The sequence below is a fragment of the Syzygium oleosum genome, unplaced genomic scaffold, assembly GCF_021117445.2.
Source record: "Syzygium oleosum isolate NSW1041296 unplaced genomic scaffold, Sole_v2.1 Sole_v2.05, whole genome shotgun sequence".
NCBI lineage: Eukaryota > Viridiplantae > Streptophyta > Magnoliopsida > Myrtales > Myrtaceae > Syzygium > Syzygium oleosum.
Window position 1 is genome coordinate 8,355,589 of NW_026607489.1, and position 17,806 is coordinate 8,373,394.

Genomic DNA, 17,806 nt, shown 5'->3' on the forward strand with positions numbered 1-17,806 from the left:
TCTCAAAAGTTAATACTAATCGAAACGGATAGGGGTGAGTATGGTCCGGTGGGCGGTTCCCACCATGGAACCGAGAACCGCCCACTAAGGACTGGTTCCGAAAAATTAGAATTGGGAACCGCCCGTTAGTTCAATGAATTCACCAGAGAACCGGATCGCCGGTCCGGTACGGTTCCCAGGTGGGTCCATAAAACCGGTTCCACGAAACTTCACACAAATGGAGGTGACCGAAAGCGAGAGAGGGAGGCAATGAACGATCGGACGCACGGCTGTAAATCGATGGGCGTTGAGTTTAAGAGTCAAGACAATGAGTAAGAGATAGAGAAACGACTCAGACAAAGTGAGAGTGAGACGAGACAACACTCAATTAATGAGCGTTGAGCTTTAGATTAGGGATTTTGGGATTTTTATTTTTCTTAATTTTTTTTATATATTTTTTGTTAGAAGTTTCCTTAAAAATTATATATATGTATATACTACCGGTCCAGTCCAGATGGGCGGGTGGGCAGTTCCATGTCTAGAATCGGGAACCGGACCAGTACTCATCGGTTCCACTAAATTGGAACCGGGAACAGGGCTGGTCCGATCCGATTCTGGGCGATTCTCGGTTCCTTTGTACACCCCTAGAAACGGGTGCTTTCTGTAGGCAAATTATCTTCGAAAATATATGATCCGGTCTTGTGATCAAACTATTCGATGGTCATGAAGCCTAATTGTGATCCAAGATACACACGACACTTTGTAATCACAATCTATCACATCAAATTAGATGGGCAAGACGAAATTGAGTTAAAAGTTGAGGGGCGATATGTAATTTATCTTGATTATACTTCAGCTATAAATAAAGAAATCGATGCCAAGGATTTGGTGGGCAAATTGGTACGTGTCGGACCTATTAGTGAATGGATTGAGGTCCAAAAACGCAAAATGAACACGAGGAGTAAATTAAAATAGAGTACAAGTTTTAGATAGACCCATCAAAATAGGTCATAAACCCACTTCTTAATTCAAATTTGATGGAATGGTTTGTTATATGGGCGGTTATATATATTAAATGAGTCATAAATGGGTTTTGACCCAACTCTATATGTCATAAATTGACTTAATATGTGCATTAAATATGTTCACAATGTATTTAGATCCAACTCGCCTCAATAATTCTCTCTTCACTCTCTTTCTCTCTCGCTCACTTCGTACTTAGTAATATGAATTGTGTATGGATCAATAGAAGTCACTAGATTTGTATTGTATGGTAATAGATCAAAACAGGTTAAACGGTCAGTTTAGGTCATGACAATTGACAACCCGATCTAAATTCGACCCAACCCACCTATCAACAGGTCTAGTTTCAGAGGAGCGAAGTGTAATTTCCTCGAACGTATTTTGGCAGTTCGCCGCTCAGCCGTCGAGCTCCGCCGTCTACTTCATCGAACGATGGCGGGCGACGGCGAAGGTCGGCTCAGTTTGCAGTTCCCGCCGAAAGAGAGAGAGAGAGAGAGAGAGAGAAGAATGTTGGAGGCGAAGAATCTGGTGAAGGCGACGGTTCCTTCCACTCTCATCCGCCACCCCTCTCCTGGAAATCTCCAGTCTACCCGCCTCGCTCTCCACGTAATCGCTGTCGACTCTCCCAAAACCCTAAACCCTCCCTCTCTCTAGACGTTGTTAAGGCCTCATGAGTTTAAATTTGCCTCCTTTTTGCTGGGTCAGGCTAACCAGGAAGGATCTTCATGTTGGGTCTACATTGCTTCCGGTTGCCGTATCTTCAGAGTCCAGGTTACGTTACACGACCCCTTTTGGCTTGAATTTTGCAAGAATTTTGATGTTCTGATATGTGCGGTCGGTTCCGTCGTAGCCCGCGGCACGTGGTTGTTAGGAATGTTCGACGAGTCCTTGTTAACTGATGACGGGGAATGGGAATGGTAGAACTCGACCCGGAATTTTGATGCCGTTTCGATTTTGTAAGAATGAAGTGGGGGTGGTTATAGAGAACACTTTTGCCGGAAAACTTAATGTATTGACCTGTGATGGTCGTGCGTTTTGAATGATTGTTATTGGGACTGCTCGCTGCGGAGATTTTGTCGGCGAATTGAAGATGATAGAATAGATAGGTATCATCATTTGCTGGAGGTTTTTGAGACTCCTCTATCGGATATCTGCTTATGCAATTAGACAGGCTAGAGAATTGTGGGTTCACAACCTCTCCTCAATGTCCTTTCGTATGGTCGATCTCTTTCCATGAATTATATCTCTATCTCTTTCCATTTCATGATTTCAGGTGCCCTTGGAGGGGGCTTTGGTCGGGAAAGGCAAAGAAAGCCTTCTTATTCCAGCTCATGCACAGGTAAAGCTCACTTGGTCTTGTATATTCCTCACTATGCCTTGTGTGCAGTGATCTCGAATTTCAGTTATGAACTGGTCTTAGCTTTTCTTTCGGGCAAAAAAGGGTTCTATTTCCATGGTTGGTTTTCATTCTGTCATCCTCTGTACGGATCCTCTGTAATGTGATGGTCTTGGTTTTTGAAGGTTACAGACTCTATGCTAGTCGACCGTTGCCCGCACCGATCCGAAATTCAGAGTATAGTGCTGACTGAATCTGACAGTAAGTGGCTTTTCTTTTAAGCTACCTGAAGATTTCATTTCACAAAAAAAAATGTCGAAGTATGATGTTGAGCTGAGTCGTGCTTGAGAAATATCTGGTTGTTGGCTGATTCCACTACAAAAACCCTAGAGACAAAAAGAGAAAAAAAAAGAATGAAAAAAAAAATCGGCTCATTAAACTAATTTTTTTGGGTAGTCAGCTCATTCAATTAATTGGCAAAGACTATTTGACATGAAACAGTAGAGTACCGCATAGCTAAACTGCTGGCCTACGACAAACTACTGCATTCTATACAGCAATCTGTTGCCCTTTCTTTCTGGCCAATTAGGTATTAATAATTACATTTAGTGGGTGACTTCACATTGGTTATGTGTGATGTGTGCAGCTGATTCTAATTTATTACAACTCAAAGCTATGCATGTGAGTTTTGTCCAACCACCGGACTAAGTGAAGGGCCAATGAAGAGTTGAAGTTTAATTTCAAAATCGTAATGTTGGACCTTTTATTATCCAAAAGCGTTGTTGCTTGTATTGCTATACAGGAGCTACTTTCAGAAATACATATATCAAGAAGGTTATAGTTGCGGATACTGCCAGTCCTATACAGTGATGGGTGGGCTCCCTTTTAAGATATTAGTTGGGCTTAGCTTGACATAATCTTGCCGGAAAAAAGACTTGCTGATGGTGATTATGATTGAAAGACTCATTCCTTTACTAGTTCCTTAAACAGTTCTCTCATGCTGTGTCTGGTCATGCTTTCGTGCCCGTTGGAGTGATATGTTCTATATTAAATGCTTAATTTATGGTCATCTAGTTTGGTGTGGATGCTTAGATTGTCTTTAGTATTCACTCTAGCGTGAGAAAAGCTGCTCTTCTCCTTGTCGAATTTTAGTTGGCGGCTGGCGACGTCGATTGACTGGCTTATAGTATTGTTGATCGATTGCAGGCGCTGGCTACTTAATGCTGGGAAGTGTGGATTCCTGTGGCCACCTCATTGTATCTAAGCTAGATAGAGGTGGTAAAGGTATGCTCCCGTCTAATGTAATTTAAATTTTTAGGGGACTTTCAGCAGGAGAATTAGAAATGTTTATTCTTGTGCGGTTAGCAGTGAGCAGAATTTGAAATCTTTTGATGTCAATTCTCTTCAGAGGAAATGAGATGAATACTCATTGGAATTCCTTTTTTTTTCTTCTCAGTCTGAATTTGCTGGTCAAAAACTTTGTATATGATCCAGCATTAATCAAGTTCGTGTTCTTTTACACTTTGTCTAGTCTCAATCTCTCTCTCTCTTTTTCTTTTGGGGGTTGGGGTGGTTTTTGTTTTTTTTTGCATGCTTACTCAAATTTCATTGAATGCGATAATTACATTCTACATATTCTTAACGATTGTTCCTGACATTTATTAACCAATTAAATGAATATATATCTAAATTTTCTGTTTTTTCTTGAGTCATGTGGAATTAATATTTGTAGAATCGATATATTGCATATGAATCCTGTCTGATGAGTGCTCAAGAGGCATTTATTGGGAAAACCCTATACAATTTTTGCGAAGGGGTTCATTTTATCCCCAATTGGACATGAATGGTAGTTACTCGGTTCCTATAACTTTGATACCGGGTTGGGGTTTTTGCAAATATGTAAATTTAAAGAAGAAAGCATAGAGTAATACACGGTCCACCGATGTAGAAGATACATTCGTTCTGCTAATTTGTGAAATTCCCCTCCTCATGACTCCTTTCAATAAGGTTCTAATTTGTCCTATGTCCTTTCCATGCTGTAGTCCTCTCTCCTCTGCATCATTAGTCTTGTTTCATATCCTTGCTTCTAAAGGTTTCCTGACAGAGAAGAGTCCAATGATTTTTGGTTTTTAATGTTCTGCCCTTCATGGCTGGGCTAGCCCTGTTACTGACTTTATACCGACTTTTGTCTGACCAATAGCAAACTGCGCAGTTTATCTATGTTATAGCTCCTCAATGGAAGCTATTAGATTAATCTTCTATCATTTAACCTATATTTACTTGAGATGTGATAGGTTTCTGGGCATATATATCATATAAGTGATCTAATTGCTTTATGATTGTCAAAACTCCTTGTTTTTCCTGCTTTCCTTGTTGACTCCGTCTTCGATTCATAAATTTTGTACAATAAAGTAATAATGTTTTCCCGTGGAATCTTCAGATGATGGCAGGCTTGCATACTCGGTATTGCCTCAAGATTGTGGAATTGGAGAAGGTAGTTGGGCAGGACTTTGCTTCAGTCCAAATCAATGGTCTATGGTACCTAGTCATCCATGAATTTTTCTGTTTTTCAATTTCCATTTGAAATTTGGAAGCATTGAGGATGGAATAAGTTGGTTATCTCATGGCACATGTCTTTTATGTTATCATTATCTCTTTCATGTCTTACTACACAGTAGTCTTAGTTGTATAGAGATTTTATTGATAAAGCATACTTTTAGTTTTCATAGTGTCCCTTTTTTGTATTCTGCGAGTGGTTTTGGAGTATTCATATAAGCATTGAATTTAACTTGCCTTTGGAGCAATCTTGGTCATGATGAACACTCACTTTTTACTTGACGATCTTAGACATTACATGTGCTTGGCATTTATCCTTTTGTTCTTACCCGTTCATGAACGTGGATAATAGTTTGTCTAAGAACCTCTGAGTTCAAAACTTTGAGGGAACCTGTAATTGGTCATTTAAACAAAGTGCATTAAAGTTGGAGACCAGATCACTGCTCATTCTACATAAGTTTTTCGTATTTATTTACTTGTACTTCTTTTAAAAAGTATTTAATATCTTGTATGATATTTCTCAGTGTTTTCCTGACTGGTTGTATATCACAGGCTGCTGTAGCACGGAGCTTTAGCAAAAGCATCGATATGTATGATCAGGATATGCATCTTCGGACTCTGAGGACGTATGTTCTTAGTGCTTGATAACTATAGGTACATGGCATATGTTTGCAGACTTGAGGAAAAAGTTGTTCTTATAAACCTGATCTTTCAGGCTGTGGTATCCATCTTCACTGAACTTCATAGAGAATATGTCTAATGGGAATGGAAATTTTATATTAGCTGTCGCTGAAGGTTGTCAGGTATAGTAATGACATTAAAGAAAGGATGTGCAGTATTTGCTTTTACAGATAATTTGTCTTTGACATTATGGTTGAATTTATTATTTTATTCAGTTTATGTTTGGATTGTTGCAGCTGAGTATATGGGATTTGAGGATGAAAGAAAATGGTGGTTGCCTCCATCGAATCTGTGGCTCTCTTGGTGACATCTTCTATGCTGTCTGCAGTTCTTCTACTAGCAACATAGCAGTTGGTGGTGCTGATCGTACGGTGACTGTATATGATCCTCGCAGGTTTCTCATTATCCATTTCTGTAAATGCAGTTACTTAGACTGAGTCTTCATAACTAACATGTAGAAGTCCATGGCTTATAGTTTTTGTTCTCGTTGAATTGGTCAGGTCGGTTTGACTTGATTTGTTGATAAGATGTGTAATATTCTAGATAAGCTTTGGTACTATTCCTGGAAGTGGTGGAGCGATCACAACAATTTCAGATTTGCTGTTTTCAGATTAAGGTTGAGATGCATGCATTAGATCAGAGGACTCAATATTTTTGAATTATGCATCTTGTAGGGTCGTGAATTGAAAGATGTAATGACAAGTTCTAGAATGGATTGAAAAGAAGCATTGATACGAAATAGGTATTAATTCATAGATATGGGAAGGTAATGTTATTATTCATTTTCCTACATACATTAATTGATTATACCACTTGACATTAAGTTTCTTCTAAAATAACTAGAACTAGAAGTATGAATTAAGTTATTTTCACTCGATAAATTCATTTTACCTCACTAAACAGAGTGCAGAAAGCTTGAATATACTCGTTTAATTTTGTAAGCGTATAGACTCCTCATGCCTTTGATGAGGTGGCAATACTCTATCGTGCTGTCTTCTCTGTTGAAGGGTGATGGCATCCCCATGTAAATGCAAGTTTGAAGAACTGTGAACTATTGCCTCATTTGTTCTTTTAAATTCTGACATTACTTAAGAGAAGAAAACTGAAAGAAAGAATGGTAAAGTCTCTCTTTGATAGTTTGTATGATTGCATACAATATGAGTTTATTATCCCATTTAATTATCAAATCCAACTTAGAATCTTGTTCAATTTACATTGAGGCTCCTTATCCTGGTGGACTTTAGATGAATCAGAGTTTGGATCTTTTGAGATCTGTCATCTTCCAACTGGCTCAATTGATGGATTCATGACCAAATGCTGAAATCAAGTTGAATTAAATGAATTGCTATAGAATTGCATGATTCTTGCACCTCCACTTCTGTCGGTTTTGTACATGAGTCATGTCTTTATCATTTGGTTTGCAGATTTGGGTGTTTTGTAATATTGTTTTTATACTTCTAATACAGATGGGCAGCATTATCACGATGGGTGCATTGCTCAAAGTATGAGGTAAGCTATTCCCCGCTTCCAAGCTCTTTGCTAATGTTTCTGCTTCAGAACGTGATTTGGAAGGAGACTTCAATTTCTTTGCATGCAAGAAATCTTTTTGTCATTGATTGTGGAGCCAGTTGCAAACTGTTTTACAATGATGAGTGTGAGACACATATTGACATTTCTTCATGGTCCAGTAGTTTAGTCAATTTCAAGAGATGAACGATTGTCTATGTGTTTGGGGTAACCAGAAGTCAATCGCTTAACATCTCTGTATCTAATAGCCATAAGTCACGAGTTGGAAGTTGATAACCTAGCTTTTATGTGAAGACATAAGTGGCTGGTTGATGATGGAGCTAGAGGTTGACCATGTACAACACTTCCCAGGAGCTGCCTTCTCCAACTGCATGTGATAGAATATTCACAGATAAAGGTGCATGCTTGTTTTGAACTATCTGGATGTCACCACCCATTCCTTTGACTACCTAAATCCTTGCCACCTGAACACAATTTTTCTTTTGGAAAAAGAAGAAGTAGTGGTCTCAACCTGTAAGTTGCTTTACATGATGATGCTTCTCCACTCATGCATGCATCAGTTATTGTATGATAAGGAAAAAGAAGAAATCTTCATTTACTTGTGTAATTTGAATTGAGGACTCATGCATCAGTTAATCACCGTCAAGCAAATTTGCTTTCACATTGTGAAAAGTGCAAGCTTCTTTAACTGGAAATGATAAGGAAAATAAGAGAGTGGCTTAGCAGTCTAAATTATTATTCAAAGAGTTAATCAGTTGTGGCCAGTTCCTTCTATTTTTTCCGTTTACTATCAGTTGGGTTCATTTTTCTAGAATGTGGAATGAACTTCCAGCTTCACTTTTTCCATTGTGTGACAGCAAAATCTCATGATTTGCATTAGTAGCTTAAATATACGCATTATGCAAATGAAGCTATATCTGCAGAAGTATCTCTGGCTTATGCTGTCAAAATCTGTTGGTGAGAGTAAATTTTTCCTGCTTCATCACACAGATCACTGGACTTGCATTTTCATCAATAAACTCTGATTATATCTATGTACAAGGAATGGATTATGAGGTAAGGTTGGCAAATAAGTTCTTATGTACTTTGTCTGCTTGCCTCTTCTCACTTGTATGTACTTTTGCTGGTTTAACACGTGGACATGTGCAAATAGAGCACAGCATAAGAATGATCTTACATGGATGTAGCCAATGGCGTGACTTGAAGAATAGGTGGCTATCAATGAAAACATTTTATAATGCAAAAATATTTTAAGAGATTATTGTATAGGTGTGTGCATCTGTCATGCCATAATGGTACACTAGGTGCCTGTAAGCTTTATTCCTTCATACAGTTATTGTTCTTTCTAGTGCTGGGGGTGCTCTAATTTGTTAAAGCAGTATGTCTTCCTTTCATGTTAATTGTAGTTGAGTTAAAACGTGGCACTTCCTCATCTAGCTTTCTTTTGTTGATGCCCAAGATTTAGTCCTAGTTTTCTTTCTTTTGATATATCTAGTCTTACTCGTAATCTTTTGTTTGGGCAGGTCTTTTGTGGGCAGTGGACAAAGAGCGAGAAAGTATTTACATTTAGAGGAGACTCAAACTGGCTAGGGTTTAACAAGGTAATATCGTCTAGAGCCTCAATCATTGCTTATCTGAATACCTATATATTAAACGGCAGTGTAGCGTATCTCATCCCAAAAAACTGTAAAGATGGAAGTTATCCTATAGATGCTGTATTCATGCCTGTTTGAAATGCGAATCATTGGGCAACAAAAGCTTTGATGTCTGTATGTTGTTGCACTTTAACATGGCGACCCTATTAATTGTACAATTATCAAGAGTTTGTGTTATATAGACTTACCTTAATCAAGTACAAGGTTCGTCTGAATAATCAATGTTAAGTGACCCAAAAGTTCTATTGGCTGTCACAGCACATTGGGCGAAGTGGGCCTTATGCCACTCTGATTGGACTGCCTTATACTGCAGCATTATGCTGCTGCACTTTATCATGAAAATCTCTTCACAGCGAACTCAAAGATCTGCTCTTCTCCACTGCAGTGCCCCGGCAGAGACGTCTTAGGCGGCTGGTGCGACTCGGGTAGCATCTTTGTTGCTGATGTTGTGGGTTGAAGCTATAGAGAAGCAGCAAGCCAGAGAGAAACTTCCCAGATGGGTATCCTTTTTCCCTTTCATCTTAAAAGGATGTATCTACTTCCTTAAGTAGGCGAGAGAAATCACAGGAAAAGAAGGGTTTTTGTTAGCATATCAGGGGGCTATATTAGCAGCTTATGATGCTTCCAGTCAAAGCCATCCAGTCAATGAGAATCTGGTTCGTGAGAATTTCAGCACTACTCTTTATTCTCGTAACTTCAATGGTCGGAAACCACTTAATTTCATCACCCTTTTGTTATATCCCTTGTTAAAGCTAAACATATAGCAAAGTTTTTGTTGAAGGAGGCAATGTTAGAGCATTTCTATGTCAGTCCGCGACTATGTTTAGATCGGTTGGCAATGATCCGATGAAAGATAGACCGTCACAGTGGCTTATGGATTGTGGAAACGTTGAGTAACGAGTGCGCGACATTAGTAGCTCGAATACTCCTATAGCTCACAATGGATTTACTTGCCGTGAGATCACTGGACAGAAATGAATGAGGAAATTGTGAAACCTTGGGCAGCAACTCCGCTCCATCATGACTAGGAGCCGAGAATGAATTGCATTGAGAAAGAAAAAGAAACTGCAAAGAGAGTTGTACAAGAAGTTTCTATGCATCTTGCCTTCTCGAGACCTAAGACGCTTCGTGGCTTCATATACAACAACTTAACATGTCGATTTGTACAATCTGTACGTGCGAGTTTGCGTATAAACATACGTGGAATGATGCAAAAAAATTCACACGAGTTCGGGTGGCCTCTGGTGCGAGCGGAGTGGCTGTGCGGGACTCCCGTAGTGCTGCGCCCATCGTCGACCCCATTCCCTTCCGATCAAGTAACATGTCAAGGCCAAGATGACGAGGCACAACAGTACAGCCGGCAACGACACTATCACCACGTAGCCCATTTTTCACCTTGCCAATTCTCCTTTAGTCGGTATCTCAAGCGGTCTTCCACTAAAACTCCAACTGCAAGTCCCATTCCAATAGATTAACAGAGCGATACTAACGAGCCACAAGGCAAACAAGCCAGTAAATCTATGAACGAATCATGCCCTACTTTCTATCAAGAAAGGCAAGAATCGAGTATTCTTAACTTTGGAATTCCGCCGTATATCTTCACCAAAGCCTTGAAAAACTTGGACAGATCATGCTCATACTAAAAGAAAGCAAGTGGAGAAACTCAGCAAACCTTGGTGTGATGCCAAACCAAAAAGCCAAGAAGAGATCAAGAAGAAGCGAAGCCTAAGCCAGTGACAGAGAGAGAGAGGTGATGATGAATGGATGGCAATTAAATACGGTATGCAACATCAATACGTGTACTCTGAGAGTGAGAAAAAGGCCTTTCTATCAAGCTTGGTGTCTTGTGCGTTTTCTGCCACACGTACCCATGGCATGCAACATCAGCAAGGCAGCGATTCCACTTCGAGCCGCAATATCAATCTAACTAGATGATCATCATTTCGAGCCAAAAAAAAAAAAAAAAACCTAGATGATCATCATTAATATTGGCAACGTGTGTATGAAATTAACCATATGAATTGGGGCTTTTGAGTACCCACCAACTCTTACCCACTTCAAGATTCAAATGAAAATCAAGCTAAAATTATTTTCGTCCATGGCGAAAAGTTGACCAGGTATTAATCTTGAACATGTTTGTCGGTGATAAAAATATTTTTTTGTTCATTTATTTTTATAAGCGATACGATCAATTATTTTCAAAATATATACTCTCAAAATAACCAATATTTCAGCGAAACGAGCGCACTCAGATTGAGCTCCATTAATTCTCGTGACTCAATCGTCGTCAGAGGTTGAGATCCGAACCCCTTAAGCTCCTTGGCGAGTCTAGATGCTGAATGGTCTCGTGAACCTAATCCCTCTTAGCAATTAGTGCTGTTCAATGCCATTTCCATCTTCCTTTAACCTAACAAAGAAAGCAGGAAACGTGCCTTGTAACGTTAAAAAGGACATGTGCGAATCTGTCATCAGCTTCGCGAAGCAATTACATTGACTTCTTCTTCTTCTTCTTCTTCTTCTTCTGACGAAGTTGGTTGTCTTGCTTCTTAGGCCAACGTATTCTGCTCTACTTCATAACAGAGACGTGTGAAAGAGACCAAGTCAATACATTCCACATCACTCCACGTCGTGAGCCCTAGTTTGTACGTATGTATGTATAGAGAGGGAGAGAGCTTTAAAAACTACTGAACTAGCAATCAACATGGACCAAGTCCTTCAATTCCCAAAAATCAATTATTGAATACGTAAAGATTCCTTGCCTTTCCAAGAGCTTGATTATTGTTTTTGTTGTTTCCTCATTTGAAAATGCCCCAATTGATATTTTATTTAATGAAGGAATCGAGGTCACGAACTCACTCGTTGTGCCTCGAGAATTGAACCTTTCGGCTGGTCAAATTGTCACTCGTCTCTCTCCATCTTTGGTGGCCCAACATTCAGTTCTCGTGGCAAATTGTGGATTAATGGGACTTGTTCAAGATGAACGCGAGTTGCTCTATAGGTATAAATACAAGTTGTTCGTGCTACTCAAAAGATTTTTGAGCTCGGGAGTTCCTGTTTTTGAAGCCACGTTAAAAAGTTCAATAAAAAAAAGTTTAAATCATCATATGAAAAGGGATTATATTTACATAAGGCACGTTATAATCACATCAAGCGACGCGGTATTACACTTTAACAATCCCGACAAGTTATTTATTTCTCGTGCTACGACCTAACTTCGATCAAATTGGAGAGGCAAATTTACATTCGACGCTAATTTAGCTCCACTCACGTTACAAATCCTGCTCGATTCATTGCATGAATTTCCATATTTTAGGTTTGAAAATTCAATCTCACCCAAGGATTGAAGTTCTTGAAACCATCTTGCCAGAAGAAAAAACGATGCATCCAACGTGACCATATAAGCCGGTCCTTATCCGAATCGTGTACCTACAAACGATTAAAGAACACGAAAAAAACTCGTGCTTGTTTGTTTCCTCATCGAAGTCTTTTGTTCGTCGAAAGCACGACGTATAAACAACTCTATTATATGCGACATAGTCAGACCACCATTTAAAATTGGCAAAATATTTTCAGAGAAATGGTATCGACATTGACGTTTCACTGTCGCATCCCTCTTTGTCTTCGAGCATATTTCTTGTCCCTTCATGGGCAAGACAAATAAACTAATAAATTTGACAAGCTATAAGCCCCACACGAGATTTGCAAACGAGTGATTATCTGATAATGAGCATGGAGTATCCGTCTTTATACTAACACAGAATGTATTGAACTCATATTTCATTAGATACTTTTTGTGAATGTTAACTGAGTATCGTAAGTTAATTGCTCCCGGTTGTTCAATCGTTTGATAATCAGAGTTATTCTTTGATAAATTATCACTATGAGTCGAATTCAATAGAATTTGATCAATCTTTTTTCTGTTGTTAAGGTGGAAAACTGAATCAAGAATTCTCTTTATTTATCATCATTCGAATTACTGTTTGCGAACCTTTTGGTTTTCGATAGAAAGGGGCAAAGGTTTTCTTCTCTCCACTCCAGTCCGCGGAGAAGAGGAAAACAAGCAGAAGCAGTCCTGACTCTTCTAATTTGGCATCTTCATTCTCGTATCTTCACTCTTGGATCGGGAACAGAAAGACAGTTGCCTGTTGTAATTGCATGCTTGGGGCTCTCTCCCTTCACCCCCCATGGTGATAGTCTATAGGGTTTGTAATCACACCTACTACGTGACGCTTATCTAGCCAACTTTTAGATCCGGCTCTAATCAACTTTTTCTGGTTTGCCTCAACATTCTCCACTTGTCCGACTATTGTTGAGCAGTTTTTGGATATCAAACGGACCTTTACATAAAGTAATTTTAAATGTGGCCGATTTCCTTTTTTTCACAATCAGTTTCGCTACAGCATCCGTTGCTCCAGCTAATTGTCCACCCTATCCAAGTGCGATTCCTATGTTATGTATGGCCGTGCCTAAGGGCATATCGGTTGAAGTAGTTCATTTCGATTCTTTCGCACCTAAACATCAGTAATCTAATTAGGGTTTTGCGTGCTGTCCTTGTACAAGAAACCATTAGGGTTTTGCGTGCTGTCCTTGTACAAGAAACCCTAACCCACTTCCCCTCTACCCATTTTCTTTCTAATCCAAATATATCATTAATCCTCATCAATAATTGACCTGCCATAGCTGACCATCGAGCGTCCGGAATTTTTTCTAAAAATATTTTTTATTACTTTATTCTTCATCATGAATGTACGAAAAGTGGTTTTCTGAGGTCAAAACCCGCTGTTGCTCGTGTAGCAAAACAAGTGGTGCATAATGAAAGTTGACCAATTCCTCCTAATCAAAAGGATAATTTAGCGAAGCGCCAGATCGTTTCACGAAGAGAAACATGACGACTCTTCCCAAAAAGAAAAAAAAATGAAGAAAAAGCATAGTAATCCACACACCTCGAAAATAATTAATGAACGTGTAAAAATTAGCACTTTATCACATGGTTAGGATAAAAAGGGTCCATTTGTTTCACCTTATTTGAAGTGAAAGAAAATTATCTAATGTTCAAAGAAGCAACGATCGGGATTTTTGGTATTCGAAATCGGATAGAAACGCAATTTCAAAAGAATAACTACGCACCTCCTATCAAATAAAACAAAAGATATTCGTGCACTTTAAACGTGCTACAAAATAAGCTTACTCTCTCTTTCTTTCTTTCCTATTATAAATTGAGATGTTTATGTAATTATCACTCAATCCGATATCCTCCAAAAAGCGGGGACCATAGGTAGTGTTAACGAAACACCGTAGATCGGTGGTGATCGCTCCTTCTCGCTCTTTTGCTGAGGAAAGGGAAAATAAAAGATAAATCACCTTCGTGAATATAATTTTTTAGGGTTTCATTTGTTTCGCGAAAAATGAATAATAATGAAAAACATTTTCATTACCAACGACAATTCATATTTAACCATTTTTATTGAAGATGTAAGTAAATATTTTTCTATTCATTAAGTGATACGGCCTATCATTTTAAATTTTTTTTTTTAAAATTATTCATATTTTCGGAAGGCGTTACATTGACATTTCCATTTTCCTTTTCAACAATTATTTCCTCTTTTTTCTTTTTCTCTCTCTCATAAATTGCATTAGGGACCAAACCAAACTGTGTCATGCCATGTCCTTCTAGAAGGAGAACGAGAGCCCTACGCGCCAACGAGGACCGAGCCCTCCACTTGTTAAGTCATCCACGTTTCGCGTTCGTCAGAGACCCAATCAAATTCCTCCACGTGGTCAACGCGCCCCCTCCCCCGGGCCGCACGTGCGCGGCACCAAGCGCGCGAGCGCCACCACCCCGCCCCCGCCCCCTTCCCTCCCGTCACGCGGCCCCAGCAACACAGCCCCGTGACGCTAGCGGCGGTTAAAAAAAAAGAAAAAACGAAAACACGACCGGAACAGACATCCCCGCGGGAAATGATACGCTGCTGCCGAGCCCAGGATCATCCACGGGGGACACAGGGCACGCCACGACAACTGCCGAGTACCGAGTAACGTGGTGCCCATGGACGGCCCAGGGCGCGATGCCCCGGGAAACCGACGGTCGAGATCCGATCGCGTCGACTGCGCGTGGGCCGGCGCGTCGAGGGGCCCTGAGTGGGGGGCGGGGGTGAATTAATAGATTAACCATGCTAATTGAGGTAAAAATCTCTCTCGCCATCACACGGCCGACCCGTCCCTTTCCGAACCACCCATAAACACGCGGTCCAAATCGCTCCCCCCAATATATATGCCTCCCCCCTTTAGGGTTTCATCATTCATCCATTGTTGGAGCTTCGTTTGCACGAGCAAGCCTTCGAAATTTGATCAGTCCGACGCGTGTTCTGAAATGGGCCGTTGCTAAGATTCCCGATTCGAGGCCCCCCCGCCGTCGAGGGATTCGGTAAAATTCGCGAGCTTGCTGCCGTTTCCGGTACCTGGGTGGTCTTGTGGGATCGAGAGAGAAAATGCCCGCGACGGAGTACCAGGGCTCTTACATTGGGCGGTCCATCCTGAGCCTGCGGCGGGACCAGGCGGTGCACTCCGTGGACCCCGGCCACGAGGCGACGAGCGCCGAGCTGGAGCTGGATGCCTTCCAGAAGCAGGTCGCCGATCGGTTCCTCGACCTGTCGTCGGCCGGGCCGGAGGAGCTCCTCTCGCTCCCGTGGGTCCGGAAGCTGCTCGACGCGTTCCTCTGTTGCCAGGAGGAGTTCCGGGCGATCCTGTTCAACCGCAGGTCCCAGCTGTCGAGGTCCCCCATGGACAGGTCGATCGCCGATTTCCACGAGCGGAGCATCAAGGCCCTGGACGTCTGTAATGCGATCCGGGACGGGATCGAGCAGGTTAGGCAGTGGCAGAAGCTCCTGGAGATCGTCGTGTGCGCGCTGGACAACAGCAGCCAGAAGAGGAGCCCGAGCGAGGGCCAATTCCGCCGCGCCAAGAAGGCCCTGATCGATTTGGCCATCGGGATGCTCGACGAGAAGGAAGCCGCCGGCGGCTCGGGTGTGGCGGCGCACCGGAACCGGTCCTTCAGCCGCAGCAACTTGACCCGCGACCACCGCTCGTTGGGCCATTTCAGGTCGCTTTCCTGGAGCGTCTCGAGGTCGTGGTCCGCCGCGAGGCAGATACAGGCCATCGGAAATAACCTGTATGCCCCGAGGGCGAACGAGATCGTGGCCACCAACGGCCTCGCCGTGTCGGTCTTCACGATGAACTCGGTGCTCCTTTTCGTGACATGGGCCCTCGTGGCGGCGATCCCATGCCAGGACCGGGGACTGCAAGTCCACTTCTCCATCCCGAGGCAGTTCGCCTGGGCCGCGCCGCTCCTCTCGCTCCACGATAGGATCGCGGAGGAATCGAAGAAGAGGGAGAGGAGGAACGCGTGCGGATTGTTGCGGGAGATCCATCAAATCGAGAGGTGCGCTAGGATGATGAGCGAACTGGTGGATTCGGCCCAATTCCCGCTGTCCGCCGACAAGGAAGAGGAGGTGAGGCAGAGAGTGGAGGACATGGTGGAGGTGTTCGAGGCCGTGAAGGATGGGTTGGATCCACTGGAGAAGCAAGTGAGAGAGGTCTTCCATCGGATCGTGCGGAGCCGCACCGAGGGGCTCGATTACATCGGGAGGGCGAACTGCGCCGAGTAGAGAGGACTCCCGACGACCGGCGCCGGGAAGAGGAGTACTTATGTAAAGAAATATATATATGAATGTAGCATAGGGGAAGAACCTCGCTGGGTTCTTTGCTTCTCTTACTGTCTTCTTCATGATGATCTAATAATGTCTTGGGGCGCGATGTATATCGAATGTCTTACCTGCGTTTTGGGTAAATTTTGGTGTTTGAGCATTTGGAGAATTGGGCCGTTCTTGTATTATTATGTATCTTTCCTTTTGTCCTTCTGGTAATACATTGCACATACTGGGTTAACTTTGGTTGGAACAAGCACCATCTGTTTTGCTTTGCATTAGGCTTCTCAATCCGATTTTGGTCCGGTTGCAGTTGTGATATTGGAATCTGAAGTCCCAGATGACTGTCTTCTTCTGTCTTTCTGGATCTTTCGACATTGATGCAGAAAGATTCAGATTGGGTATGAAAACATGGGGACTGGAAAGTCCTGAAGCTTTTTTAATATGCCGATACCAGATTGTTCCTGCCCATTTTTGACCTTGACCGCATGTGATCTTCCATGTTAGGAACAGAGCCATTCAGGGTCCTGATGGATGCCCCTCGATCATTTTAGTTGGCTTTCTGTAATTGCAAGTTCATTTGGTCAAATTGCATTGATCTGGGGCGGTGCATGACTTCCATTACAAGCTTGGACGGCTCAGTGGGAATTGCTGTGTTGTTGTTCAGTCTCGAGGTACGGTCGGTCAGAACTACAGCTTCCTCTCTCTTGGAGCTGGATTTGACTCTGACCTGAGGAAAAGGACAAATGTTCCAAGCTTTGACTTTTGACTGGTTCTTTAGGTCTGAACTCTGAAGAAGAGGGAGGGGGTTGGTCTGTCTCTCGAGAACGTTCGAATTGTAGGCAAGACAGCGTGTGACTGCGGCCGAAGCCAAGCAAATAAAGAAAGAAGGGAAACATGGTCTGCAATCCGCATGATATTTTATATGTGTTTGTGTATGTCATGATCTATTTTTTCGATCTTAACTTTCTCGAGCAGTTGTTTAGTTCACACTATGAAAAACAAAAAAAACAAAAAATACTTTACAGTACTATTTAAGTTTCCCGAAATATCATGTGTGAATCTACTTGTCATTATTTGGGTGTTGCGAAAGTTTTGAATTAAACAAAAAATTAAATGTGCAAGCGGCGAGATTTAGATTAAGCCAATAAAAATAAACCGAAAAGTCAATCGATCTAGACGGGCTAACGGAGGATTTTTTTGCCCTCCTTGGAGAAGTCTGAATTCTTCCACAGGGATTGTGTCGGTGCGAAGAATGATTCATTTGGATCGTTGTGTTAGGAACCTCATTCTAGACAAGATAGATCTCTTATGCTTCAAAAGTCTTAATCTGAAAATGACCGAGC

The 17,806-nt window shown here is 41.7% G+C and overlaps 2 protein-coding genes across 2 annotated transcripts; both read left to right on the top strand.

Annotated features, from left to right (window-relative positions):
- The first annotated feature begins 1,374 nt into the window (after positions 1-1,374).
- On the top strand, positions 1,375-9,566 carry LOC115693850 (uncharacterized). The gene is made up of 13 exons (XM_030620912.2): positions 1,375-1,608; positions 1,708-1,773; positions 2,276-2,341; positions 2,524-2,599; positions 3,545-3,622; positions 4,779-4,876; positions 5,447-5,520; positions 5,610-5,697; positions 5,812-5,969; positions 7,042-7,084; positions 8,093-8,158; positions 8,626-8,703; positions 9,143-9,566. Exons 1-13 carry the CDS (start codon positions 1,435-1,437, stop codon positions 9,212-9,214), a joined length of 1,137 nt encoding a protein of 378 aa, XP_030476772.1. The 5' UTR covers positions 1,375-1,434; the 3' UTR covers positions 9,215-9,566.
- A 5,657-nt stretch (positions 9,567-15,223) lies between these two features.
- LOC115693855 (protein ROH1-like) lies at positions 15,224-16,716 on the top strand. Its single transcript, XM_030620915.2, has one exon. The coding sequence runs from the start codon at positions 15,246-15,248 to the stop codon at positions 16,419-16,421; it is 1,176 nt and encodes a 391-aa protein (XP_030476775.2). The 5' UTR covers positions 15,224-15,245; the 3' UTR covers positions 16,422-16,716.
- Positions 16,717-17,806: the final 1,090 nt, after the last annotated feature.

Coding starts and splice junctions, on each gene's coding strand:
- LOC115693850 (XM_030620912.2), top strand. CDS start 1,435: ATGGCGGGCGACGGCGAAGGTCGGCTCAGTTTGCAGTTCCCGCCGAAA. Junction 1,774..2,275: donor GCCGTATCTTCAGAGTCCAG/GTTACGTTACAC, acceptor TCATGATTTCAG/GTGCCCTTGGAGGGGGCTTT. Junction 5,970..7,041: donor ACTGTATATGATCCTCGCAG/GTTTCTCATTAT, acceptor CTTCTAATACAG/ATGGGCAGCATTATCACGAT.
- LOC115693855 (XM_030620915.2), top strand. CDS start 15,246: ATGCCCGCGACGGAGTACCAGGGCTCTTACATTGGGCGGTCCATCCTG.